At 34.6% G+C, this 24,958-nt stretch overlaps 1 protein-coding gene across 1 annotated transcript; it reads left to right on the top strand.

Moving 5' to 3' along the window:
• The first annotated feature begins 3,379 nt into the window (after positions 1-3,379).
• LOC100375934 (mitochondrial inner membrane protease ATP23 homolog) lies at positions 3,380-7,410 on the top strand. Its single transcript, XM_002740224.3, has 6 exons — positions 3,380-3,641; positions 4,840-4,885; positions 5,925-6,006; positions 6,249-6,383; positions 6,642-6,737; positions 7,186-7,410. Exons 1-6 carry the CDS (start codon positions 3,389-3,391, stop codon positions 7,372-7,374), a joined length of 801 nt encoding a protein of 266 aa, XP_002740270.1. The 5' UTR covers positions 3,380-3,388; the 3' UTR covers positions 7,375-7,410.
• The last annotated feature ends 17,548 nt before the right edge of the window (positions 7,411-24,958 follow it).

Genomic DNA, 24,958 nt, shown 5'->3' with positions numbered 1-24,958 from the left:
ATTTCTCAAATTTGATATAATTATAACTCCTTGCACTCCAAGTTATTCTATTATAATATTTACTGTACACATTTAGTAATAGAGGCAAAGTGCCTCTGATCTTCAAGTCGATTTGAAAGACGTTTTTTTTTTCTCTCTCGATATTCCATGTCGATATTGTAACTACTAGTATTATTCCTTGTTCAGTTGCATTATATTTTTTCCCATTCTTATATGTCCCAATACCCCGATACAATACAAAAGACACAACTATTAATTGATCATTTGATCGCTTAATTTGTATTTTCTACAACATACTAACTTGTCAGCCACCCTAAAATAAATTCGATTTATTTAATTAATCAAATTATTGTATGTGACTTTTAAAGTTTATACGGAGTTCAACTGGCAGAAAAGCTTAAATTCAAATTTGTAGCTTTAATGAACACGTCAAAATTAATCGTTTTCATAAACTGAGCTGATTTTTAACCTACTTGAAGACGATGTCTGAACACATGGATAGTATCCCGGGTGTCGTATGTCCGAGTCTTGAACCTTTTCTCGGACATGCATCGATCGATTAGTTTTGGGTCCTATCAAATATGGCCGACTGACGTAAAAATGCACAATGCTTCGACGTGTCACCAAGGACGGCTCAATGCAGGGCCGTTCCTGGTTTCTTTTTATCGTGATCCAATCTAATATAGCTGACTATCGGCATTTTTTTTACCATATCCATGTATGGTTTTCTCATACCGTGACGCAATGCCCAATTGCGTTTTTTTTATTTATTTGTTGCTACCCTTTTAAATCAGGGGCTCACTAATAAGTAATTAGGAGCTGCAATAAAATTATTGGAAAATGCAAATACTATATAAATGAAAAAGGAAACAGATAATTTAAAAAAAAAAAAAACTTTTAAACTTTAAGTGAAAGTACGTTTAAAGTCTGCACATATTATGGCCGACTGGCAGCCATTGTTACTTAAAATTCGTTAAATGCTTTCAGCCACAGTCCACGTACCTCATGATGAGATATGTAATTTTTCCGAGTTTTAATCCCAAATGATTCGTTTTTATTTCATATATCTAAAGTTACATTTATTTTCAATTAATGACTTCTATCAACTTGTACACATACTATCCTGGTATTTTTTTTACATAGCTTTATAAACGGAAGTCAGGCAAGGCGTATACGTTATAAAACACTTAACATTGTATGAGCGCGTATACCTATGTAGGCTGTTCTAACTTCTAATCTATGCTTGAACACTTCATAGAATGGGGAGAGGTGCCTTCCAGCCAATGAATTCAGTCGTATCGTTTGTATATAAATGAGACTGGTTACAAATGAAAACAGCTATATAGGGCTAAAAAGCGTGCTTATAGGGTATAAACATGCCTTACTCGACGTCGGTGTATCAGTGACTTTATTATATATTATATTTCAAAGACACTAAATACCAGATGCTGACTATGTTAATTAATTAATGTCTTATTTCCACACACTAAACTTGGAGAATAAATGCGTCTTTTCGACATTCGCTTCACCACACAAAATAAGCGAGGCAGCAACTCGAATTTGGCCTGAGTTAATGTAAAATAACAGCAGGGCGCTCAATCAATTAACGCGCAACTTTCATAATCATGCTCTTTGTCACAATTAGCATTAGCGCCCATGAATGATAATTTGTATCTCAATTGACTCTGTCTTCACTTTTACGCTTTGGTGATTATCTCATTAAAACACGTCAAAGAACTGAATTCTCGTGAGACCAGGTGTTATCAAAATTCGTTTTTTTATCATGTAGCCAAGTGATGCGTCCAGTCAATTAATTGTCATTATATAGAATCGAGAGCCGCATCAAGGACAATTAACGCCGACTACCGCCTCGCAATAGATGGTTAATCGTATCTTTCTCGACGTTGATATATGTAAGTATAAACCACAATTCTCAAATTTTCAAATATGGACATATTATTATATTTAAAAAAAAAAGACTAATAAAGATAGCTATTTATTTTATTATACCTATTATACCATATTTTTAAAACCGTATTTTTTTAAAATTTAATTATCCAAAAAGATGGAAAGTTGTTTGATTTCAAAAATTAGTTCTTTGGGCCGTACGACGTTCTTTGGTTGCCATTACAACTACAGAGTCTTGATGAGCCATTGATTCCTAGACACGTAGCGCTTAAACCACCACAATGCGCGCATTCCATTTTTCAAATACAAAACAGAAACTGGTGTGACAGACGTCTCACCATTAGAACAACGAAATTAGACAATTCCTGGAGCAATTTTCATACATTAACTAATTGTGAATGTAATAGAAATAGAAACAACTGCTCTTTCATAGCTCACATGGGTATTCTCCGTATTTACTTGATTGATGCAAAGTGTCTACTTTCGTGGCATTGTGTTTGCTTTCCGTGCAAGGCGAGGTTGTACAAGCCTCCAGGGACGGATATTCCGTTATATTTTGTGATACAAGTAATATTGCCAACAGCTTTATTATTTCCCCCGTGAAGTAATGTAATAAAGTTGAATTACACGAACAATACAGCACTAATGAATCTCAGACGAAGAGCTTCTTTAGCACGGTCAGTCCCAATAAGCCTTTGTTAACATATATTTAAATTATCTTTGTTGCTTGTAATATCAAACTACATGTATTACGACCGTGACTTGCTAGTGTCATCATACCTTTAGCGCCGATTTAATACCCGCTTTAGTCGCCGCATAGACCGTCTAAGGTCTGCGGTTGTCGTGTGCTTTTTAGGGAGGGGGCTTCTCTTATCTCAGTTAAACATTAGCATTTCACCGAGATAAGAGAAGTACCCTCTCAACTAGACATAATGAATGCATTGCACACACCCTAGAGAATAGTAAGATGTTATTTTCCATGATGGTTAACCATATGTGAACATGGCCACCTGTTCTAGTTACTAATGTAACATCCACACGTGTGGGTGTCAAGTTATAAACGTCTCAATATACTAGTATACTCCCTTACAATTTACGTGTAATAAATAAAATTTAAAATATTGCCTTTATACGAGTATCATCAAATACTTTTAACCCATGTAATCTCACCATTAACATAAACTTTAAATTCGTTAAATTGATAATCGTAAAAAACAAAACAAAAAAGTTGCATTGTGGCTCTTGCCGCAGCATTTTTAAAATTGTTGATGTGTTTACAGTGTGTTTAATAAATAACCAAAGACGACGTTTTACGCATCTTGTATATGATAGTTCCTTAAAAAATGCCAGTGATGTCCCATTTTGTCCAATTTCTGAAATCGATATTGCAATCTATATGTTAGCGCCCTCCGCGTTATTAAATTGGTTATTTTAACCACTAGGTGGCGCTTTGCTAAAGATAAGGCAACTAAAAACAAATATGGCAGCCTCCAGCAAACGCCATGCCGCTACTTCACAGAGTGGGAATTACGCTGACGCCGATGCTGGATCAGTACCTTTTGGGGAGGGAGACTTTATATTGAAAAACGACAGTGATAAGTCAACCGACTCTTTCACAAACCGGAATATTAACGTGGATGTTCAAGTTGACAAGTCAAACTACGGAAAATTGCTCGGACATCTCGGTAGCAACCACTACCGATGTCTTGGCATGGCTGCCTACTCTAGGAATAGTAAGTTCTCGCATCTCATCAGGGGTGACCCATTTGAATACTTGAGTAATCGGTGAGATTGTTGGCGCCTGTCCGTCTGGCTCCGTAGCTCGATAATAAGACCATGGACGTTAGGACCGACAACGCACATATGCGTGAGGTATGAAAATCAAAATAAATCGGTCAGTGCTGTTTATTATTGAAATTGAGAAAAAATAATAATAAAATGTACTGATCGATGTATTGAATTTTCAGCCATAAGTGACTGTGCGACAATGTTACCCCATGAATCTACTACCTAATCTTATTGACTTTTATTGACCTTGAATATGAGATTTGTTGCGAAAAAATTTGGCAGCTGAGAGGGAAAAAAAGATTGCGTGCTAGGTGTTGCAAGGAAAAGTAGATTCCTTACGGGGAAATAAAATAAAATAAATTCTATTCTATTCTATTCTATTCTATTCTATTCTATTCTATTCTATTCTATTCTATTCTATTCTATTCTATTAGCCTGTAAAATGCAACACAAAACCCTTTCTTTCTGTGGTGACACTTGCATTTACTGTAAACACAATAACAAACAAATAAAAATATCTTTTACACAATTTTGCTCAATGTGTGAAATAACAGAATCTGCACACGTAGAGCATTCATAGAACATTATTGAGGTTTTGGTATTTATTAAATGACATATAATCTGAGTTAGTGTGAATTGTGAGGAAATTATCCCTATCACTTATCAGTGCGTCCAAATACTGGCAATTATTCACTCTTCATTAAATTGCTTGTTTGAATCACCTATGCTAATGTACTTTTGAATGGAGTTTTTTTTTTTAAAGTGAATTACAAGTTCCTGTGTGCAAGTTATTCCGTTGTAACTATATGCGGTAACTGATACAAAACTGTTCCATGTATCCGTAAATGTGTTGTGATTGGTCAATATTAATTTATGAATTTTTCATAGAAAAAAAAAAAATTCATGTCTTCATGAAATTCTTTGTATTATATGATTGGTTCTGTTAAACAACATTTGGTAACTATGAATACATTTGTAAACCAGTGAGGTGTTATTAATTGATTATAGTATGGCGATCACTGTAACTCAATCAAATCCAGAATACTAGTATTATTCATGACACCCCGTTCTACACAAACAGGTCTCACTACTGTCACAGTAGAGGCACTGTGCTACTGTTAATAAAAACATTTATTTTCACAGATCCATATGTTAAATTATTACTACAAGCTATGAGTCAAAGTGGATGGTAGGTAATATCTTATAATTATTATACATCAAAAACCGAAAACAATAGAATTTGCTGTTCTGTAAAAAACCATACCACCATTCCTTCCCAAACATATGGAATTTGTTTTGAACATTTTCCCTTATAAAAAAAAAATCAATAAAAACTCATAAAATGTTAACTTAAAGCGAGAGGGTCGTCGTCTGCGCACGCGTGGGAATCAAGTCCCAAGCGATGATAACAATGTATGCTAAGAACGCAAAGGCTCATCGGTAGACGCTTGTTTGTAAACAAAGACACGCTATGACCACCTGACGTATGCGTATGTGACGACTTCCCCGCTTTAAATGGGTTATTGACGTCACAGTGCGTAAGAAGATTTATTATTATCTTTCATCAAATTACTACAAACAGGAAAAAGATGTGTACAATCACTCAAACCGCCTTTGTCCATACTTTGCTGTATTCTTGGGATAAACTAATATTCAGTGCTTATCTTTTATTTCTTTGGCTGTGGGGGTGGAATTATTGTCCTCAGTGAAAAGAGGACACAATGTACAGCATCTTAGATATCACCATGACAATACTTTCCAAGTATAACTTCATCAGGATATTTAACGTTCATGATACTTAACATTTTCCCCACCAGTTTCCTCTTTTCATCACAAATTAACAAAATAGTCCCGTTTATAGTCTGCACTTTACTTCAGAAGATTGAGACAAAAAATGACAATTTGTTTTGAGTAAAAACTGTTAATTAAATTATAAGAAAAAAGCACAGACAAGTTTAGGCAAGAAAGTCTGGTGGTGAAAAGGTTAAAAGGTATTCATAGATATACAGATTTTGAAGAATTTGCTAAAAACGTGCAGACAAAACAGTGTTTAATGTAATTTTCCTATTTTATAGTATAGATTGAAAATAGTGTAAGTAAATCGCTATACAAAATGTACACTATTTGTCTTGTAGACCAAACTTTTCTCTTTTTCAAATGTATTGAAGTACACAGTGACATTTCAGTGTTTTAAAATTCACACATTCTCTGGTCATTTTTAATTTCAGTGAAGCATTTCAAGATCGTCATTTTGCCTGCGAACAGTGCTCGGAAGTTGTCAATGGTGGATTTGATCCATCAACATCTCAAGTAAGTTTAGATATCTCATTGTAATGTCTTCATTCATTTAACCATTCACAATCACAACTTTAGATTCTTGAAAGAGGTGATAAACATGAGTATTTAGTATGTTGTTATATTCTTTCCTTCATGGTGTATCATTCTGGCACAATTCAGTAGTTTGTGGCATTTCCAGTTTATGGTGAGAGAAATCACACCAGCAATTTGCAATCATTCATGTATAATAATCTAAATTCTGTGTTATTTTTCAGATTGTTTTATGTCAGAATAACATAAAAACACAGTCCGCGATGGATCGAGTAATAACTCACGAATTGATCCATGCCTTTGACCATTGTAGAGCTAAAATTAATTGGAACGACATTAGACATCTAGCATGTACAGAGGTAAGACATACATAACGGTATCAATAAATTAAACATACTTGTTCCAGTCATTCTGTATCATTTCCAACGTACTAACCTTAAATGGCAACATCTTTCCTAAGAGCTCAATTGAACTTTGTTTGAATTTAATATTGTTTGTTATTATTCAAATAAACTCTAACATTTGTCACACTGTATTGTGTTCAACAAGTGTCTCCTGTGAAGACATATACAATGACAAAATATTTAGTGATAACTCCATGAATTTTCCAATTCCAGATTAGGGCTGCCAATCTAAGCGGTGATTGTTCATTTGGCATGGAACATTTTGGTAGATTTCATAGGATGCAGTTTGGATTTGTTAAACACCAACAGGTATGCCTCTCCAAATAATTCTTCGATGTATTTACATGTAGAGTGTATAATGCAAAGGCAGCCATATTGTTTACAGATTGTTCATATGTATATATATATATATGCATAACTGTGAAGTTGGTACTAAGACAATGGAAATACAAAACACCAAAAATAAACATTTGAACATGTCCTCTACTGTTTCTCAGATATACCTAAGCCGATTGAAATCAATAATGTCAATACTTTGTATTGAACTCACACACAATGGAATACTGATGTACATCATTTTATTTTGTTTTACTTACTGTTCCAAACCATTTCTGAAATGTTTAATCAATTTCGTTCCAAGGCAAGACATAATGGTTTCATGTGTAACTGTTTTCGTTTTAATGAAATATCTTTTTGTACATGTACTCTCAAACGCGTATATATCTAAATACAATGTTTCTGTTATTTCAATTTTCAGACATGTGTTAAGGACCGAGCGATTCGATCTGTTCTTGCTGTTCGTGACACTTCAGAGAAACTAGTAAAACAAGCAGTAGATGAAGTATTCGACACATGTTTTAATGATCTTGAACCTTTTCACAAAATTCCCCGCAGTAAATCTGATGCAAAGGCTGCCTGGAGGGAACGATATCGTTATGAACTATAAGCAATGGAATGATTATTAAAATATTTTATAAAATTATTAATTGAATTCTTATCTCAGGCAATTTGCAATACTATCATTGTTTTTTGGTTTCAATGTCATACAATGTCTGTCTCTCTATCTCTCTAAGTGTCTGTATGTGTGTGTCAAATCTTTTTCTACCAATATCTCAAGCACCTGAGTGTAACTATCAACTTGATTAGATTTTGGTACAAATCAGATAATGTCAATAAGGTAATTTGCATAATTAGATAGTGGATTTGAATTCACTGGTTTGTGAAGGAAACAATGCCTTCTATTGTTAACTGTGTTTTAACTTAAAACATTCAGCTATTAGCGAAATGAGCGAAAATAAAACCCAGCTAATAATTGAATATCTACAACTTGGTACATACTGTAGTTGAATGTCTACACTATTTAATTATTTAGTAGTATTATTATACACCTTGCTAATTAGGACCCCGGAATTACGTATATATTTATCCTTGACCCCCCACTCTGTCTATTGCGATTATTTGAAGACTATATATTCTTTCTATCATACTAAACTGGTCACCAAATTTAACAAGTGTCTCTGTGTTGATTGTATACAGACCCACCAGTGACTGTTCCCGGCTCCATACGTTTAGACTTGCATCTATCGCAATTACACTGCATTGTGTGACTTACAGTTTTTTACCGAAAGAATCCTTAAATTCTACCTGTATTGATATAAAGAAACAGTATCATACAGTTAAAGGCAGGTGGCCGTCACGCTATCCATGCGCTAGATATGGGACTCGTATAAACAAAGATGGCGACTTTGACTGTTGCGCAAATCAACCAGTACACACTGAGACATTACCAAGCTTTAATTAAATAATTTGTCAGGCGATTGGAAGGTATCAAGGATTCACCCGCGTCAATTAGTGCACGTCGCGCCCAAGTCAATACTAGTACTTGAAATTTCCATTAGAAGAGCGCTTTGAACTGTGGGAATATCAATTTTCATCAACACAAATATCGCACATGCTTGGCGCGACGACCACCGCCCTTTAACCTTTCAAATATTGTAATAGTAAATACGTTGATAACGAACAAACAAACCCGAAGCATAAATGTTGAAGATAAATATAATCTATATAACAGATAATTGAGCAATCGCTAGTGACCTATTTTATTTCACATTTTGTTCATCCGAGTGAATTTTTTTAACTGTCAATATTTGTGATATCGCCAAATGATGACATCACAAAGCTCTTCCATGGTTTTGGCACATAAAGGTAAATATTTACAAATTCACCATAGTGATTCTTATCTACAACCATTCAGCTCAGTCGTGATTTAGGTCAGCCATTGTTAAGTGGCGTTGCTAGGTTACAACCTTAGAAACAGTTTCGCTGCCTTTCATACCCTCCGAACCAGAAATGAATCTTTCAAATATCGATTTTCATAAAATTTTCACAAACGTTGATTTATTCATATCAACTAAGTGATATATTTCTGCACGGTAGCAATTGTCATTAAAAAGTGACATGTAACAAAAATACACAAAAATAGCAATGGACACACCATTAAATAAACACAAAAATAGACCAAAACAAAAATTACGAGATGAACCGATTGATTAAAAAAAGCATCACCTGAACAATGATATCACAAGCAAATGCCGAGGTCAGCCCGAAATTGCCGGAATTAGCAATTATGATTATCAGTGGAGAGACATATTGTATATTTCTTTCCGTTAAAGGGTCCAATATTACAGCATGAGTCTGAAGACTTTTTATTAGGAAGATAGTGGTACATTTTCCCGACAATCCGCCACAGATCCACAGGCAGTCTAGGATGGGCGCATACATTTTGCCGACGTCATTCGAAAGAAAATGTGTTTGTACAGCTATACTCGGTGTTTTTGTCACGATAACTGCCATAGAATATGCTATTTTTACGGAAAGTTTCTCCCTAAAAAGGATCCAGGTCAAACAGATCAGCAGTTTTCTCAACTTAAAGTGAGTATATACTGGCATATTGTTTAGATAACACGACTCTTTTCACGACACAACTCTCCGTAACGGTAATCGGGTTTCGACAAAATATATGTTCCAACGGATACCTACAAAGCACAGAATATTTCAAAAAACTATGGTAATTAATGGCAGTCATTCTTTTCATTCACGTTTCCATAACAACCAAACAGAAACCAGATCGCGTTTTTTTCTGATAACATGTCCTGCTTATTCGTCGTTGGCCACACAGGCAGCCCCCTGGTTTCATACTGTATATTTATAGGTCACCCTACCCCCCATGGTTAGTACACGAAAGCACGACTTCTTCTCGGGAAATCGTAATGATAGCTTGCAATGAGGTCACAACATTTTCAACTACTCGTTTCCAAAGCCGAGTGTAGCCATGGAAACACAAATTGATTATTAGTGAAACAAGCGAGTGAAAAAACATTTTACAAATGAAAATCATGATATGGCAGGAAGTTGTGTGTGTTGTCCACGAATCGTTCTCACTCCATATAAGAAAACAATAGAATTTCGCATCAGTAATTGGGACACGCAACACTGCTACAGCGCCATTGTTCAATATTGTGGAAGCAGCGAGGAGCTCAGGCTTAACATCCAAAGAGTTGGGAAATGTTGTTATTTATTAGTTATCTTCGAATACATCCCAGCGAATAGGAGAAGCCGGTATCCGTTACCGTTTTCTCTCTGAGACATCTACATAGGTGACCATTTACATTCGAAGATCTCATTATGAATATATCCTTGGAAATTTCTAGATTTATGTCAAAATAAATCCCCTTAGACAATAACCAGATGATACTGTCAAATAGTCGAATATTCCATGCTGGACTTGATACCTAAAACTATAACAATTAAAATATTGTGGATTAAATGGGCATCAAAGTAGTTGCACTTGATGATGATTGCAGAATACTTTTACGAATCGATTATATTTTCTGTGTTTGGAATGATGTGTATAGCATCTGATTTAAAACTGTAACAACACTTCAATAACACATTTTTGTAGTTTGAGTCCGATATTTACTAAAGATTTTTCATGACGATGAATTTTCTTTTCTTAGTGCGAGCCAAACACCCAATAAATCACACCCAATCCATTGACATAACGTACCTCTTCCAGCTATTTATTTGGTATGGAACAACTATATAACTTAGTAAACTCATAATATTCAAAGATACAAGGCGCATTTGTTTTCCTTCCTGTTACTTAGGTAATTCATACACATTCCCTCCATATGCTCCTTGCCACACTGTCAGATAATTCAAATTTACGTCCTAATCGCTTGCGAATTGACAACGTTTTCCCATAAACGCCAAATTTCTGTGTAATAAACTTCTAAAAGAAAATGGCGAATATCTTAGGAACTTAGAAAAGCTGGTACAATTTCAAAAGGATTTTGGAAATCTCCACAGGGTCTTGACACTTCAACAGCAATGAAAAAAAAAAACAAGTACTGCAAGTCAAATATCAAACGACGATTTTATATTGAACACCGTTTTCTACTAATTAAAATGTCGGCATTTGTGTTCTGCTGTGTTGATACCAACTAACCTTTGAAGTAACTGTCGCAAAATCTATGTCACTGTCAGTAAATGCGTAATATGTGTTATTTAGTGAAGAATATAACCCTGATTAGAACTTGTGTTTAATATAGCATCTCTGTAATTATTTCATCGTAGCTAGAAAACAAAGGCACAGATAAAGAAAAAAAACTAGACGTTGTCTAGTCTACAACACCACAAACGCACTGTACAATTCACATTTAGTTGCCGTGACTGAAAGTGTTAAAAACCGATGTTTCTAATATCTAAAAAAAGTACAATAACGAAATAGGCCGCCATGTATCCCTTCAGACTAATATTGATACGGCATATACACTACGTAACCGTACTCGCTTATATTATCTAACATTTTAGATAATGTTTAGGTTGTTGCTTAGTAATGTTTAAAGAATGTCCTAACCAAACATTTTTTTACTCGGTTTTCCTCGTGTTCCTACCTTGTTAATGAAAACATGTTCAATGAATGTATGATGACTTCATTTTCCCCCTCCTCCTTCCCATCTCTGATCTACACAACTTCGCTGTGAATGTGTTTTAAATCTACAAACCTCTACAAGTACTTCCAGTTCGAATCCCGTTTCTAGTGCCAGTCTGTATATGTGTGATGTGCCTTATTTGACATTATTTGATATTAGTTTCATTCATATGGTTGTCACTGCTGGTGATTCAGGATATAAATCAGATGTATATTATAAATCAAAGTTTCAAATCATTTGTAATTTAGACCAAATATTGTATAGATTGGTAATTCAAATTCAATAACAAAATTATACTTGGTAATTGAAAAATAAAAGGTATAAACGAAAAAAACAACATATTGTGATGTTTCAAATTAACACTTATGTTTTTTCTAATATATTACTTTCTTTACATCGAATCTTACAATGCTGTTTGTTTATATTCAGAGTACATTATGGTAGAAAATAGGGAAAGTAATGAAATAGTATATATACTTATATGATTTCACTGATAAGATTGCACGTTTCACAATGGAATGGCGCAAGTTTTGATATAAATAGGTAGGCAAACTATGCAGTACCTCATTGGAATACCGTGATTTATTTAAACCTGAGACCCGGGTTCATATATTTCACACACACATTAGCTCTAATGTCATAATATCTAAAAAGCATATTCATGTTTCTATTAAAAATGTATTTACACAAACCAGACTAGCTGTATATTGTTTTCAAGAGTTTAGCAAACCGGGAAGCCTGGATTGTATCGCCTATGATATTTGTTTCATTGCAAATTCTGAATTACCTATGGTGTTTATTCATGCAAAGATTCCCCCTTTTTTGAGAAATTTCGTTCGAAACCTCAAACGTTATGTGATTATGATATGATTGCAGAAAAGAATCGATTCGCGCCCTGGGGCGAGAGGGCAGACCTCTAAAACAATAACCGGAGATGTAATTTTACTATATAAGTAACAATATATGGTATCAGTAAGAGTGTACATGTACACATAAACACACTGACGTCAGTGAGTCAAACATTACCAATAAATAGAAACAATCATTAACAAATAACAATTACCTGTAACCCCATGTATCTATAGAAACAGAACACATCAATACTATTGGCAGTGTGAGGCAAAAACACCCCTTTCATTAATCGGTGATCTATAGAAATAATCATACTAAAATTAACATTAAAGTATTACAACTTTATAACAAATAAAATATAAATTATTCAAAATACGGCCCATCTAAAACAATCTAATCGGAGACGTTCGTCTGAGAACTCCAAGGCTGTATTCGACGAGAATTTAATTTATATACCATATCCAGTCACGTGACCAATTGTTGGCGCCGCTTGTTTAATTATGTAACTTCACACTTTTGTTTCTATGTAGAATTAGCCACAGTTGTTGTCATATGCAAATTAGTAATCGCAGCAGTTGTAAGTGTTAGCACACTTGTTAGTGTCACGCTTCTCTGAGCTTAGAGCTTAGCTAAATGTCAAATTTTAAATTCTTTACAGGTGAGTCCTTTCTTAACGACAGTGCCTTTGTGTTAATACAAATGTCGGCATTTCAAAATGCTGACCGTATACATGTGACGGCTATTTAAAAAGTAAAGTCGAATTCCCGCCAGGCGAGTCCTCACTAGACCCCAATTTGTCCTCTGAACGTTTTTACGACGAATTACGATGAAATTAATATCCATCTTTCTCACTCAGTTACGGCTGTTAGTATATGTTCATATAAGATTATGATTAAAATTATTCAAATTGGCGCGTCATTCTATGTACATTGAAACATAAATATGATAGTGTTAAACCGAAACGTACAAATACACGTCACATTTTTTTTATTAACTCATAACAACCTACTGAAGGAGGTTCAAGGTTACAACAACAACAAAAAATTACAGATAAAAATTAATCAATTACAATGGCTAATAGTTTAAAGACAACCAAAAACAGACTAAATTGAAGCTAGTAACGGAAATATATAATAAAGTAAAATGAAACACCAACAAAAAACTATAAACTGAATATAAAAACAAGAACCCAATGAACACATAATAGGTATTAAAAAAAAGTCAATGACTAAGTAGGTGCTGCTGTCTAATAACAAAGCTGTATTTGAGATATTGTGCCAGAGGAATTGTTAAGTCACGTCACATTATGAGTCATGTCTGGATCACAATTACACTTAATTAATGTACACTCAGGCAATTGAAACCTCTGACTACAGAACCTTCCTCCGACTGTGGAACCCTCCGACTATAGATTCTTTTTGATTATAAAATCACCGGATTCTAAACCTTCAGCCTACAGAGCTAAGAGTTGGATAAGGTATAATTACAGACCACCTCCCAGTTTGATCTCATGGAAAGCACGATAAATACACCATGGCGAGTCCACCATTCATCTTAGTCATTGTTATGTCGCGTTGCTAGGCTACTTGAGAACTGTTTCGTTGCCTTTCATATTTACCAAGTTGCAAATTAATCTGACGAATATAGATTTTTATAATGTTGAACACTTATATTGATGTTAATCTTAGTTGACCTTAATTGTGTATACAATTCCCTTTCATTTGGGGTATCCACGGGCTATAATACAAACCCTCTAACTTCATGTAAATATATTTAATTTCTACTACAGGTTGGTAGCTCAGTTTTTGACATTCCAAAATATCTCCAAGCTGAAAGTTGAACAAAGCTGCTAGTACCGATAAATGTAATGTTTAGAAAATATTCCACTGAATATTTAGTTGACAAAGGTTACATTGAATAATTACCAATGACTACTTACTACAATTATATACATATATAACAGTATTTCAATAATTTATTTACTATATTTTCATTCTTATATTATTTTTCCCCCTTTTTGTTTTATACCTACTATTTTTACTACATTACGGGATTTTGGAATTGCTAAAATATTAAAAAAAATACTAGCAATTAAATGATATATTAAAATAATATATTGAATGAATATTAAAAAAAAATTAAAAACTTTTAAAAATTAAAATCTTTTTTTTGATTAAATTCACCTACACATCTGATCTAATTGGGGGATAGTACTACACGTTTTGTAAATACACATCATATCCAGAAGACGGCTATGGAAGGATTATTTTAAAAATTCACAGCCATCAATAAACATAAAACTGGGCTGAACACGGCATGGAATCCATTAGATACCAATGACTCTGAAAAAGGTGACGCGAGATGATGTGATCAAAGAATAAGGTCTCTGTCAGCCCGAAAAAACCTCAATGAACAATTCCACAAATTTTACACTGGACTTAATTCCGTTCGTAACCTAAACGCTCCAATATTGCAGCATGGAACGCTATAAGGACTTTTCAGTAGGAAGATAGGGACTCATTTTTATGTAGACCTTCTAGCAATCTGTGCAGAATCAATGGCTGAGCATACTTTCTAAGATGGGCTCGAAGATTACACTGACGTCACGTGGAACAAAATTGACGCTTGCAGCTATGCTCGGTGTTTTTGTCACGATAACTGCCATAGAATATGCTATATTTACGGAAACATTTTTCCTCAAAAGGATCCAAGTCAATCTGATTAAAATCTGATGTAGTGTACGGGCTTTAATTATTTTGGCTATAAACTTATTTTAATTTAATTTTTTATTCCCTTTGTTATTAATTCCATTTTATTTTATTATTATTTTACTTTTATTTTGATTTTTTTTTTTTTTTTTTAATTCCGCCCTACCTACATCTGATCCGACGCCTATGTAAGTTCCGTTCAAATCTCGCGTAAGTAACAGCCAATCACAGCCCCCCTTTTATACAGGCTGTCGGTTGCTTACTTTTCAGTGTAGCGATATTCTACGGGCAATCTTTCTGTACATTATATTTTGCCCACTTGAATAAACCATTAATAGAAAATTGCTAGTATATTTTTATTTACAAAAGAAATTCCACAGCGTTTTACAATTTTTGTCACTACATTGAATATTTTTTTCACTTCCAACAAATGTGTACACTTCCAGATACATCTTCGCCAGCCAAGGTTCGTTCATTCAGTCATCGCTTCAATTTTACATCAAACACTGAGCATAATTATCTAGAATGGAAGCAAAATATAAGTGAGTAAATCGTAATGATTAGAACACTGTAAACAGCTATAGTAAACAATGCAAACTGATTTTAAATTGTATAACGGTCACCGGCCCACGGCATCAACGCAGGAAATTGGAGCATAAAAATATTTCCTGATCAATTGCGATGTGTTCCAAATAAAAAAATATTTTATTCCAATTCAAATCAGCTCAATTACTTTAATAAAGAGTTGTTGTATAATGTACAAAATGTTGATAATTTCGATGAATATTTACAGCTACGTAGACGATTTTGGCCAGATCGTCAACAAAACATCACCTGTCTCCAGGGCAAGCGACTGGAAAAAGACACTGGTGTTCGGTCGAACCGGTGGAAACAAAATCGCCACTCCCAGAATAACTACGCAAAATAACGATCTAAACTCGAACCATTCGAGCCACAATATTAACATAAAAATGACTTTCGTTGCATTTAACGTTAATTAACTAAACTTACCGAAAAGCCGTGTTATTCTCGGTCGCTAACGTCGGTATAGTCCGTCTTTTTATTTGAGTGTGTTTGCCACTCTGCCCGGTGACGTCATCATGTGCGCTATAGAAGGAGGTCTGTGATTCGTTGACTAAAATCGTAGATAGTGGGTCTCGTTGAAATCTCGTTACATAGGCGTCGGGTCAGATGTAGGTAGGGCGAAATTAAAAAAAAATCACAAAATCAAAGTAAAATAATAAAATACAAAGGCATTAATAACAAAAGTAATAAAAAATAAAATAAAATAAGTTTATAGCCAAAATAATTAAAGCCCGTACACTACATCAGATTTTAATCAGATCGGATCCAAGTCAACCAGATCAACATTTTTTTCAACTTTGAGTATATACTGGTCTATTTTAGAGCACAGGATACGTCACTTTTCACAACTCAATTAACCGTAGCGACATCTGTGATCAATACATAAACGGTCGACTACAACTTAATAATTTAGGTAGTCAAAACGCTACTTACACTCACGCTTTCCTCACCCATTTCAATCTCAACCCCGATCACGTGTTTTTTTTCTTTTCAAAACGCACCATCTGCTTCATAATTCAAAAGGGAAAACGCCGCACGGTTCCTGAACACACACCGGTTCACACACACACACCAGTAATTCTAGAACTCGCGTTCAATTTGTATCTATGGCAACCTTTATTATTTAATGCTCAAACAATCTAGTACCAGCACCTAATAATGCAAATCGTAATATGCCAGTCAGCCGTGTGTACTGTCCTTGAACCGTCTGATTCCACCTGTACACAAGTACTCAGGCGCCACACCTTTGCGTATATACACCCATAGTGTCACGGTAACATCATTTCGGGTCAGTATATTTTGTTTGTTCTATTAATCGGTCAAATTTCGTTTCGTGTAATTGTGGGAACTGCGGGGAACTCAGAGGTATGCCTGCCGAAGATCGATTAAAAGTAATCCACATATGTAACACCAAAATTTGTGATTCAACTATAATATATATATATTCTATCAATATACACAAAACAAAATCCGTTGAAAAATTTGGCGAACCAGTACGGACCAATGGAGGATTTGACTTCCAATCAGACAGGAGAACATTCAATTTAAAGGTTCACTTTAATAATCTCAAGTCGGCGCAGTTCATACACATCAGCTAGGAGATTTGATAGACATAAAACTGTTGTCTTTTAAAACAAATACAGACTCTTCTTATATATATTGTGATAATATTCCATTTCCATTGATTTTAATGGTTTTTTTTTTGTTCTCATGTTGACTTAAAGAGTTGCGTCGCCTTGGTATTTTTGGTATGAAAGGTTTTCTCGCATGAAGTAATCGTTGTTTTGGTGTTTTCTTTGCAATTATTATTTTCAATAAGTGTTGACCTTTTACCCTTGTAAAAACCAACAAAGTTATGGTTATCACATGTAGACGGAAATAATCACTACTGCTTGAACAATGCTTTTTCAGGAGTTAATCCCGGCGTTTGACCTCTTAAACGATTAAAAAAGCGGAGGCGCATCTTTTTATGATTTGTTCAATTTAACTGTTCTTCGTGTGAGTTTTCTTAGCTAATTGTGAACTATATTTAATGTAACTAATGCTAACAAAATACTTACATGGTTCGCTGCTTATTTTGTCAACGACTTGCATATATAAAAAATACCTCAATATATTATTTACCTACAGGAAACTGTTCACAAGTTGACACATTTTATCGTAAAATATAAATTTTATCACGGCAAATTATATTACCTTTTCAATTTCATGTGTATTTTCATTTCATATAGTATCAATGTATACCATTTATTGACATGTTCAATTACGTGATGGTGTATAACATTGAATTATTTAGCCCAATCTACTACTATTAAAGAAACGGCATTGCTGGTACAATAACGCATGGCCACCTGTTTCAACAGTTGAAAAAATACTTCCAAATACTTTCAGTTGAATAGCTTAAAAGCCCGATAATTTACTAATCTGCATCATCCACGTATTGGTGTCTAATAATTACACATACATGGGCTAACTGTCGACGACAATTTGTGTTCATTGCGTTGACACCGTCCATACTCCATCAGCTCTGGCAACTGCCCCATCGGGAATTAGCCTGTAATGGCCTTTTTTCCCTCATAAATATGCATGAGGCAGATAATGAGCTGTCCTAACTTTTTCTGGGTCAATAGGTTAAATACATGCGTACTTGCTATATTTTGGTTTTGAGCACGCTCAGGTGATTTAGATGGAAAGCACATGTTCTGACCCACATTTTGGTGGTTCAACCACAACAAACGACAAGATTTAAGGTAAGTTATGGCTCTTTTTTCACTTGCACAGTATTTTAGAATAAGCTGATGTCATACTTGTGACGCTTTACTTTCTCTAAAATGATTTGTGATTGTGTTTTTCTCAATTTTTTTTCAAAAATCCTGTATTTTTTTTCATGCAGTAAATGCCTTGCCCAACATTTTGGTATATAGGTTCCGTGTGTACTGTCACTATTTTGGATGTACACCATTGCTTGAATATAATACTTTTCTGCATATTCTATTGCTGCATATTCACTATTGTGTGTATACTGCATGAATTGCTGTATGTACCTGTTAATTTATAGTCAAAGAAATGGTCATTTTCATTTTTTTTTGTTCATACCAAAGGAAACATTCTAAGGGGTGTATCAATAAAAAAAAACATCAGTTGCTTTTTTCACTTGTAAGAAAAACTTCCTTTTGTATCTCCCCTTCAGAAACATTTTACAAAACTTGTTATACCCTTCCCAATTCTAAATTCAATCTTAGTATATACTATTATAATATAAATAAAATAGAAAAATTAATACTGCTTTTGGGAAGGGGATACAAAAGTATTTCTTTCCCTTGTATCTTCTTCCACATTATTGGTTGGGTACAATTTTGCAGAAATGTTATTAAATGAAATTTTATTATTTTTTGTGTGCTTTGTGTGTTTTTCATTATCAATCACAAAATATGATGCAATTTATGCAGCTCCTTTATAGACCAGTATTTACTGATGCTGACATTGGGCTGTGGTCTGATGCAATGTTGCCATTGGTGAATATTGGCATAGGAGCTTCATAAACTGTAACAGTGACAAAGTACATGTATTTTACATTGGTGCATTTGTTACTGTAGGAAACATTCATAATGAATGCCTTGGATGCCATACATAACAAGAACATGAGTTTTGATTGGTCTATAAAAGGATACCACCACTTTCATCGCAGGCCACATCCAGATGTTCTACTGGATGTTGAAATTGAACATAATAATCGATATGATCCAAGTTCAATGTTGGTAAAAATGCCTCCATTATGTAGAATACCTAATGAACTTCATGACGAAGTTACCAGAGAGGGACGAGGCAACCAACCAAACCAAACAGTGAGAAGTATTGCTGACAAACAAGTAGGGAGAGTACCGGCTAATCTTTGCAAAGTATTTAGAAGATTGTTAGAATTGAATCTTGTAGAATCTGTAATTGTATGGTAAGTGACTGCATAAAGTTGTATGAATCACTGCAGTTGACTAATCTTGTAGAATCTGTAATTGTATGGTAAGTGACTGCATAAAGTTGTATGAATCACTGCAGTTGACTAATCTTGTAGAATCTGTAATTGTATGGTAAGTGACTGCATAAAGTTGTATGAATCACTGCAGTTGACTAATCTTGTAGAATCTGTAATTGTATGGTAAGTGACTGCATAAAGTTGTATGAATCACTGCAGTTGACTAATCTTGTAGAATCTGTAATTGTATGGTAAGTGACTGCATAAAGTTGTATGAATCACTGCAGTTGACTAATCTTGTAGAATCTGTAATTGTATGGCAAGTGACTGCATAAAGTTGTATGAATCACTGCAGTTGACTAATCTTGTAGAATCTGTAATTGTATGGTAAGTGACTGCATAAAGTTGTATGAATCACTGCAGTTGACTAATCTTGTAGAATCTGTAATTGTATGGTAAGTGACTGCATAAAGTTGTATGAATCACTGCAGTTGACTAATCTTGTAGAATCTGTAATTGTATGGTAAGTGACTGCATAAAGTTGTATGAATCACTGCAGTTGACTAATCTTGTAGAATCTGTAATTGTATGGTAAGTGACTGCATAAAGTTGTATGAATCACTGCAGTTGACTAATCTTGTAGAATCTGTAATTGTATGGTAAGTGACTGCATAAAGTTGTATGAATCACTGCAGTTGACTAATCTTGTAGAATCTGTAATTGTATGGTAAGTGACTGCATAAAGTTGTATGAATCACTGCAGTTGACTAATCTTGTAGAATCTGTAATTGTATGGTAAGTGACTGCATAAAGTTGTATGAATCACTGCAGTTGACTAATCTTGTAGAATCTGTAATTGTATGGTAAGTGACTGCATAAAGTTGTATGAATCACTGCAGTTGACTAATCTTGTAGAATCTGTAATTGTATGGTAAGTGACTGCATAAAGTTGTATGAATCACTGCAGTTGACTAATCTTGTAAAATCTGTAATTGTATGGTAAGTGACTGCATAAAGTTGTATGAATCACTGCAGTTGACTAATCTTGTAGAATCTGTAATTGTATGGTAAGTGACTGCATAAAGTTGTATGAATCACTGCAGTTGACTAATCTTGTAGAATCTGTAATTGTATGGTAAGTGACTGCATAAAGTTGTATGAATCACTGCAGTTGACTAATCTTGTAGAATCTGTAATTGTATGGTAAGTGACTGCATAAAGTTGTATGAATCACTGCAGTTGACTAATCTTGTAGAATCTGTAATTGTATGGTAAGTGACTGCATAAAGTTGTATGAATCACTGCAGTTGACTAATCTTGTAGAATCTGTAATTGTATGGTAAGTGACTGCATAAAGTTGTATGAATCACTGCAGTTGACTAATCTTGTAGAATCTGTAATTGTATGGTAAGTGACTGCATAAAGTTGTATGAATCACTGCAGTTGACTAATCTTGTAGAATCTGTAATTGTATGGTAAGTGACTGCATAAAGTTGTATGAATCACTGCAGTTGACTAATCTTGTAGAATCTGTAATTGTATGGTAAGTGACTGCATAAAGTTGTATGAATCACTGCAGTTGACTAATCTTGTAGAATCTGTAATTGTATGGTAAGTGACTGCATAAAGTTGTATGAATCACTGCAGTTGACTAATCTTGTAGAATCTGTAATTGTATGGTAAGTGACTGCATAAAGTTGTATGAATCACTGCAGTTGACTAATCTTGTTCCAAGTTATACTTCATTTCATTATTATAGCTGATTTTTTGTACAATAGACACCTGATGTGAATCTCATAATTTCCCTTTGTGATGTTTGTCTTTAAATGAAAACATGATTCTATTTTTTTTCTTTTAACTGGCTTGTAGCAAGTATACTGGTCAGACAGGGCTGTCAATCAGACCACCATCAAACCAGAGATTTCAACGTGGACAAGTACGTGACCGACCTGGTGGTGGGGCAGAACTTACATGCTTATATTACTTGAAGTACCATGAAATACCTAGAAGAAACATGGTAATGGAGGTATTTAACATATGTAGACAATTTCTGACTGATGAAGAACTGGAGCGTATTGCCTTGTAAAAGGTAAATTTGCATTTTGTTTTTAATGTATGAATTAAAGGGTTTTTAGCTGAAATTCTTTTTGTAATGGGTCATTATGATTATTCCAACTGCAAATGTCATTGCCTAAATTGGCTTATCTTCTGCAGGTCTAATCATGACTGATCCATGTGATCATCAATATGCAACACCATATTGTCATTATGAGAATTTGAAGAACATTTGTAGAGTATGTGGGAAAAGAATAACAAGCAGACGGAAAACTGAATGCCAGAAATACAAGGATGGACTTGAAGAGTTTTTCTCTATTAACATTGCAGATGATAAAAGTAATGTTCACCCAAATTTTGTTTGTCAATCATGTGTTGTTGTTATTAGTCGCTGTAGACTGAAGTCTAAACAGGGAATATTATACCAACCTAATGTAAATGTTCATGTTTTTGTACCTCACACTAGCCTGAACTGTGCTGTATGCTTCAGCAGGAAGCGTGGACGTCCAGCTCTATGTACGACCACACCACCAAATTTTAAACGTCCCATCAATGAGGGCAATGACAATGAGTTACTGGGATTCTAATATTGAAAATGTCATGTCTGAACACACATTAGACACATGTGTCAAGAATGTAGTACAGTGTATTCAATATGGTAATATGTCTTTAACACAGCTAATTGATTTAGCATTCACTCTTGGTAAATCTCAAGCAAATGCTGTTTCTGAAGACTTCCTGTCTTTTGATCAAACATATGTTAATCTAAACTACTTGATTAATATTGACCCTGCAATTTGGTACAGTAACCGTAATCCCATTGTTTGTGCTTTCATTGATGGTGTTTCAAATGACACGGAAAATGAATCATTGACATCCAAAAAAGTGTATTCTAAAGTAAAAGCAGTGGAATCAATTTATCATGTAAATTTGACTAGGGCTATTTCACCATTTGCATTTTCTGAAAGTCTGGTGAGTTATGCTATTTCTAACAGTAGAACTGTTGTTCAGTTACAAAGTGCTTCTCAGCCCACATGTACATACCCAAAAGTGCGGTCATGGCTTCAGGCCCAGGCATCTGAGCAACTAGTCTTACCACCTGGTGATGTGGTGGTAGCTTTTGATAATGATCAGGTTGTAGGTAAAACTTATCGTGTTCGAGAAAATAACAAAGTTGAAGTCAGTGTACTCACAAGCATATGTTATGCACAGATTGATGCTGAAGGCACTTTGCAACAAAACTCAGATTTGAAACCAGGGACATGGTTCAACTATGAAAATTTTCCAAATGAAATTAAAAAAACTAATCTATGTTATGTGTAGTAATGACTGTGATGAGTTTTTGAAAAAGATATCGGAAACGCATTACAATGAATTGTTTATACATCTAAGCAAAAGATTGGAAAAAGTAGTAAGTGAACAAATAAGTAATTCAGGAGTTTATACCGATAAAATAGATGAAATTGTTAATGAAAAACGTACTGCCCTCACTCACAAATCTTGCCCATCTTGTCATTCCTTGGTGGAAAAAACAAAAAGAAAATGTCCAAACTGTAGTGTTAATATGAAGGAGGCTGCTGAGAGATTATTAGAGACGTGTGGCCACCCTGTTCAGAATACTAGTAGTGTTTCGGTAGAGACAGTAACTGAAATCAGACTAGACTTTATGCCTGTTGAAGGTAAAGATTGTTTTCAACCACAGTTTACTTTGATGAATCCCACTAGCATGAGTGGTAGCTCATTCAGATATGACCATGTTAGCACTAACCACCCTGCCTCACCACCACCTGTTGGTGTTCTGGATCCAGTATTTGTAAATCCAAATTCTCATAAAACCATTGTAACAGTTCTCAGACAAATTGGTACCACTGCTGGAATTAAAACTTATGGAACAGGTTCTAGATATTGGCTAGCTGTATATATGGATGGGCTTCCGTACATGCTTGCACATAAAGTTATTCGCAGTGTACACAAATGTGTTCTGTGTTCAGAGTCCTTTTTTGGCAATGATGAATTTGTGAAGCACTGTATTGTAGCTCACAATAGTGAACATAGAGACTTTGTGTTAGAATTTGACTGGGTTTTGCTGCGAATTGGCCCTGGGCACATGGAAATGAACATGACAAAATCATTTTTTGAGCTAAATTGGGAGGTTTTCATGTGTTCACTAGTTGAGATGATGGGGTTTAAATCAGAAAGGGCCCAGAAATATGCAAAGAAATGTTCAGACAACCACAAATCATGGGCATTATTAGAATTTTTTTTTGATGGAACCACAGATGAGCTTTTGATACCCTATGTAAGAAAGTGTATGGAAAAGGGTTTTGATGCATCTGTAAAGGGGTTCTTCAGATTTTTAAATGAAGTAAAAGATCCAAATTATATGTATTTAGCAGAACAATGCTTCACATATTGTCAAGCAGTGGTAAATTACCGTGCTGGCGTGAGACGCAATAATGTGGATTTAATGAATGCAGCCAGATGTAAATATTCCCCAGTCTTTCATGCTAGGGTGCACCCCAAATACAGATTTATTGACATTGCTGATATGGCAGACAGGTTACTGTATCAAAGTGAACTTGGTAACTTTTTCAATAGGTGTGAGTCTGTATCTGTCTCCGGTGATCCCAGTAAAGGTGAAGGTTTAGATTTTGTACTAGAGAATTTTAACAAATTGAGTAAATCATGGATCACTGGTATGCCAGACACACAGATGTGGATAAACATTTTTCGAAATTTAAGCAAATTGTACAAGCTCAGAATGGCCACATTTCAAAATATGGGTATCTCTGACCCTTCCAGTGGAAAGAGTGGTAAACGTCCCAGTCAAATTAATGAAATAAATGCCTGGCGAAGCTATCTGAGAAATGCAAAATACTGTCTGGACCCATTTGTAAACAGACCGCATGTAAGTGTGGATGATAATCCACTGGATAGCAATCTTGTAAAGTTTACCTCCTTGGCAATGCAAAAAAGAAACAAATTCATAGAATTGAAATTTCTTGGAAAGCCAGTTTCAGATGACCGAAGTGACAATTACCCTGTATTTGTCACTCCAGCTGAGTCTAGTAAATATCATGATATCAACAATCAGACTAAGAGTGTCATTGAACAACTTGTGTTGGCAAAATTAGATTGTATATCAGATACCTCTCTGAAAGAAATATACAGTTCTGAATGGAGTAACGAGATCAAAAGATCTAAAAAGTCTGACTATATTAATTTCTATAATGAAATATGTACCCTGCTTGAGCAGGAAGAGTGTAATTTGGAACTCTGTGAAGAAAATGATTGAGCTACATTTACTGTATTTCCCTATTCTAATTAGACATTTTTGGAAAAGATGAAATACAAGATGTGCATACA

The sequence above is a fragment of the Saccoglossus kowalevskii genome, chromosome 3 (genome assembly GCF_978046115.1).
Source record: "Saccoglossus kowalevskii chromosome 3, keSacKowa6.1, whole genome shotgun sequence".
In the NCBI taxonomy this organism is placed as follows: Eukaryota; Metazoa; Hemichordata; class Enteropneusta; family Harrimaniidae; genus Saccoglossus; species Saccoglossus kowalevskii.
This window is presented reverse-complemented; position numbering and strand designations above follow the sequence as displayed.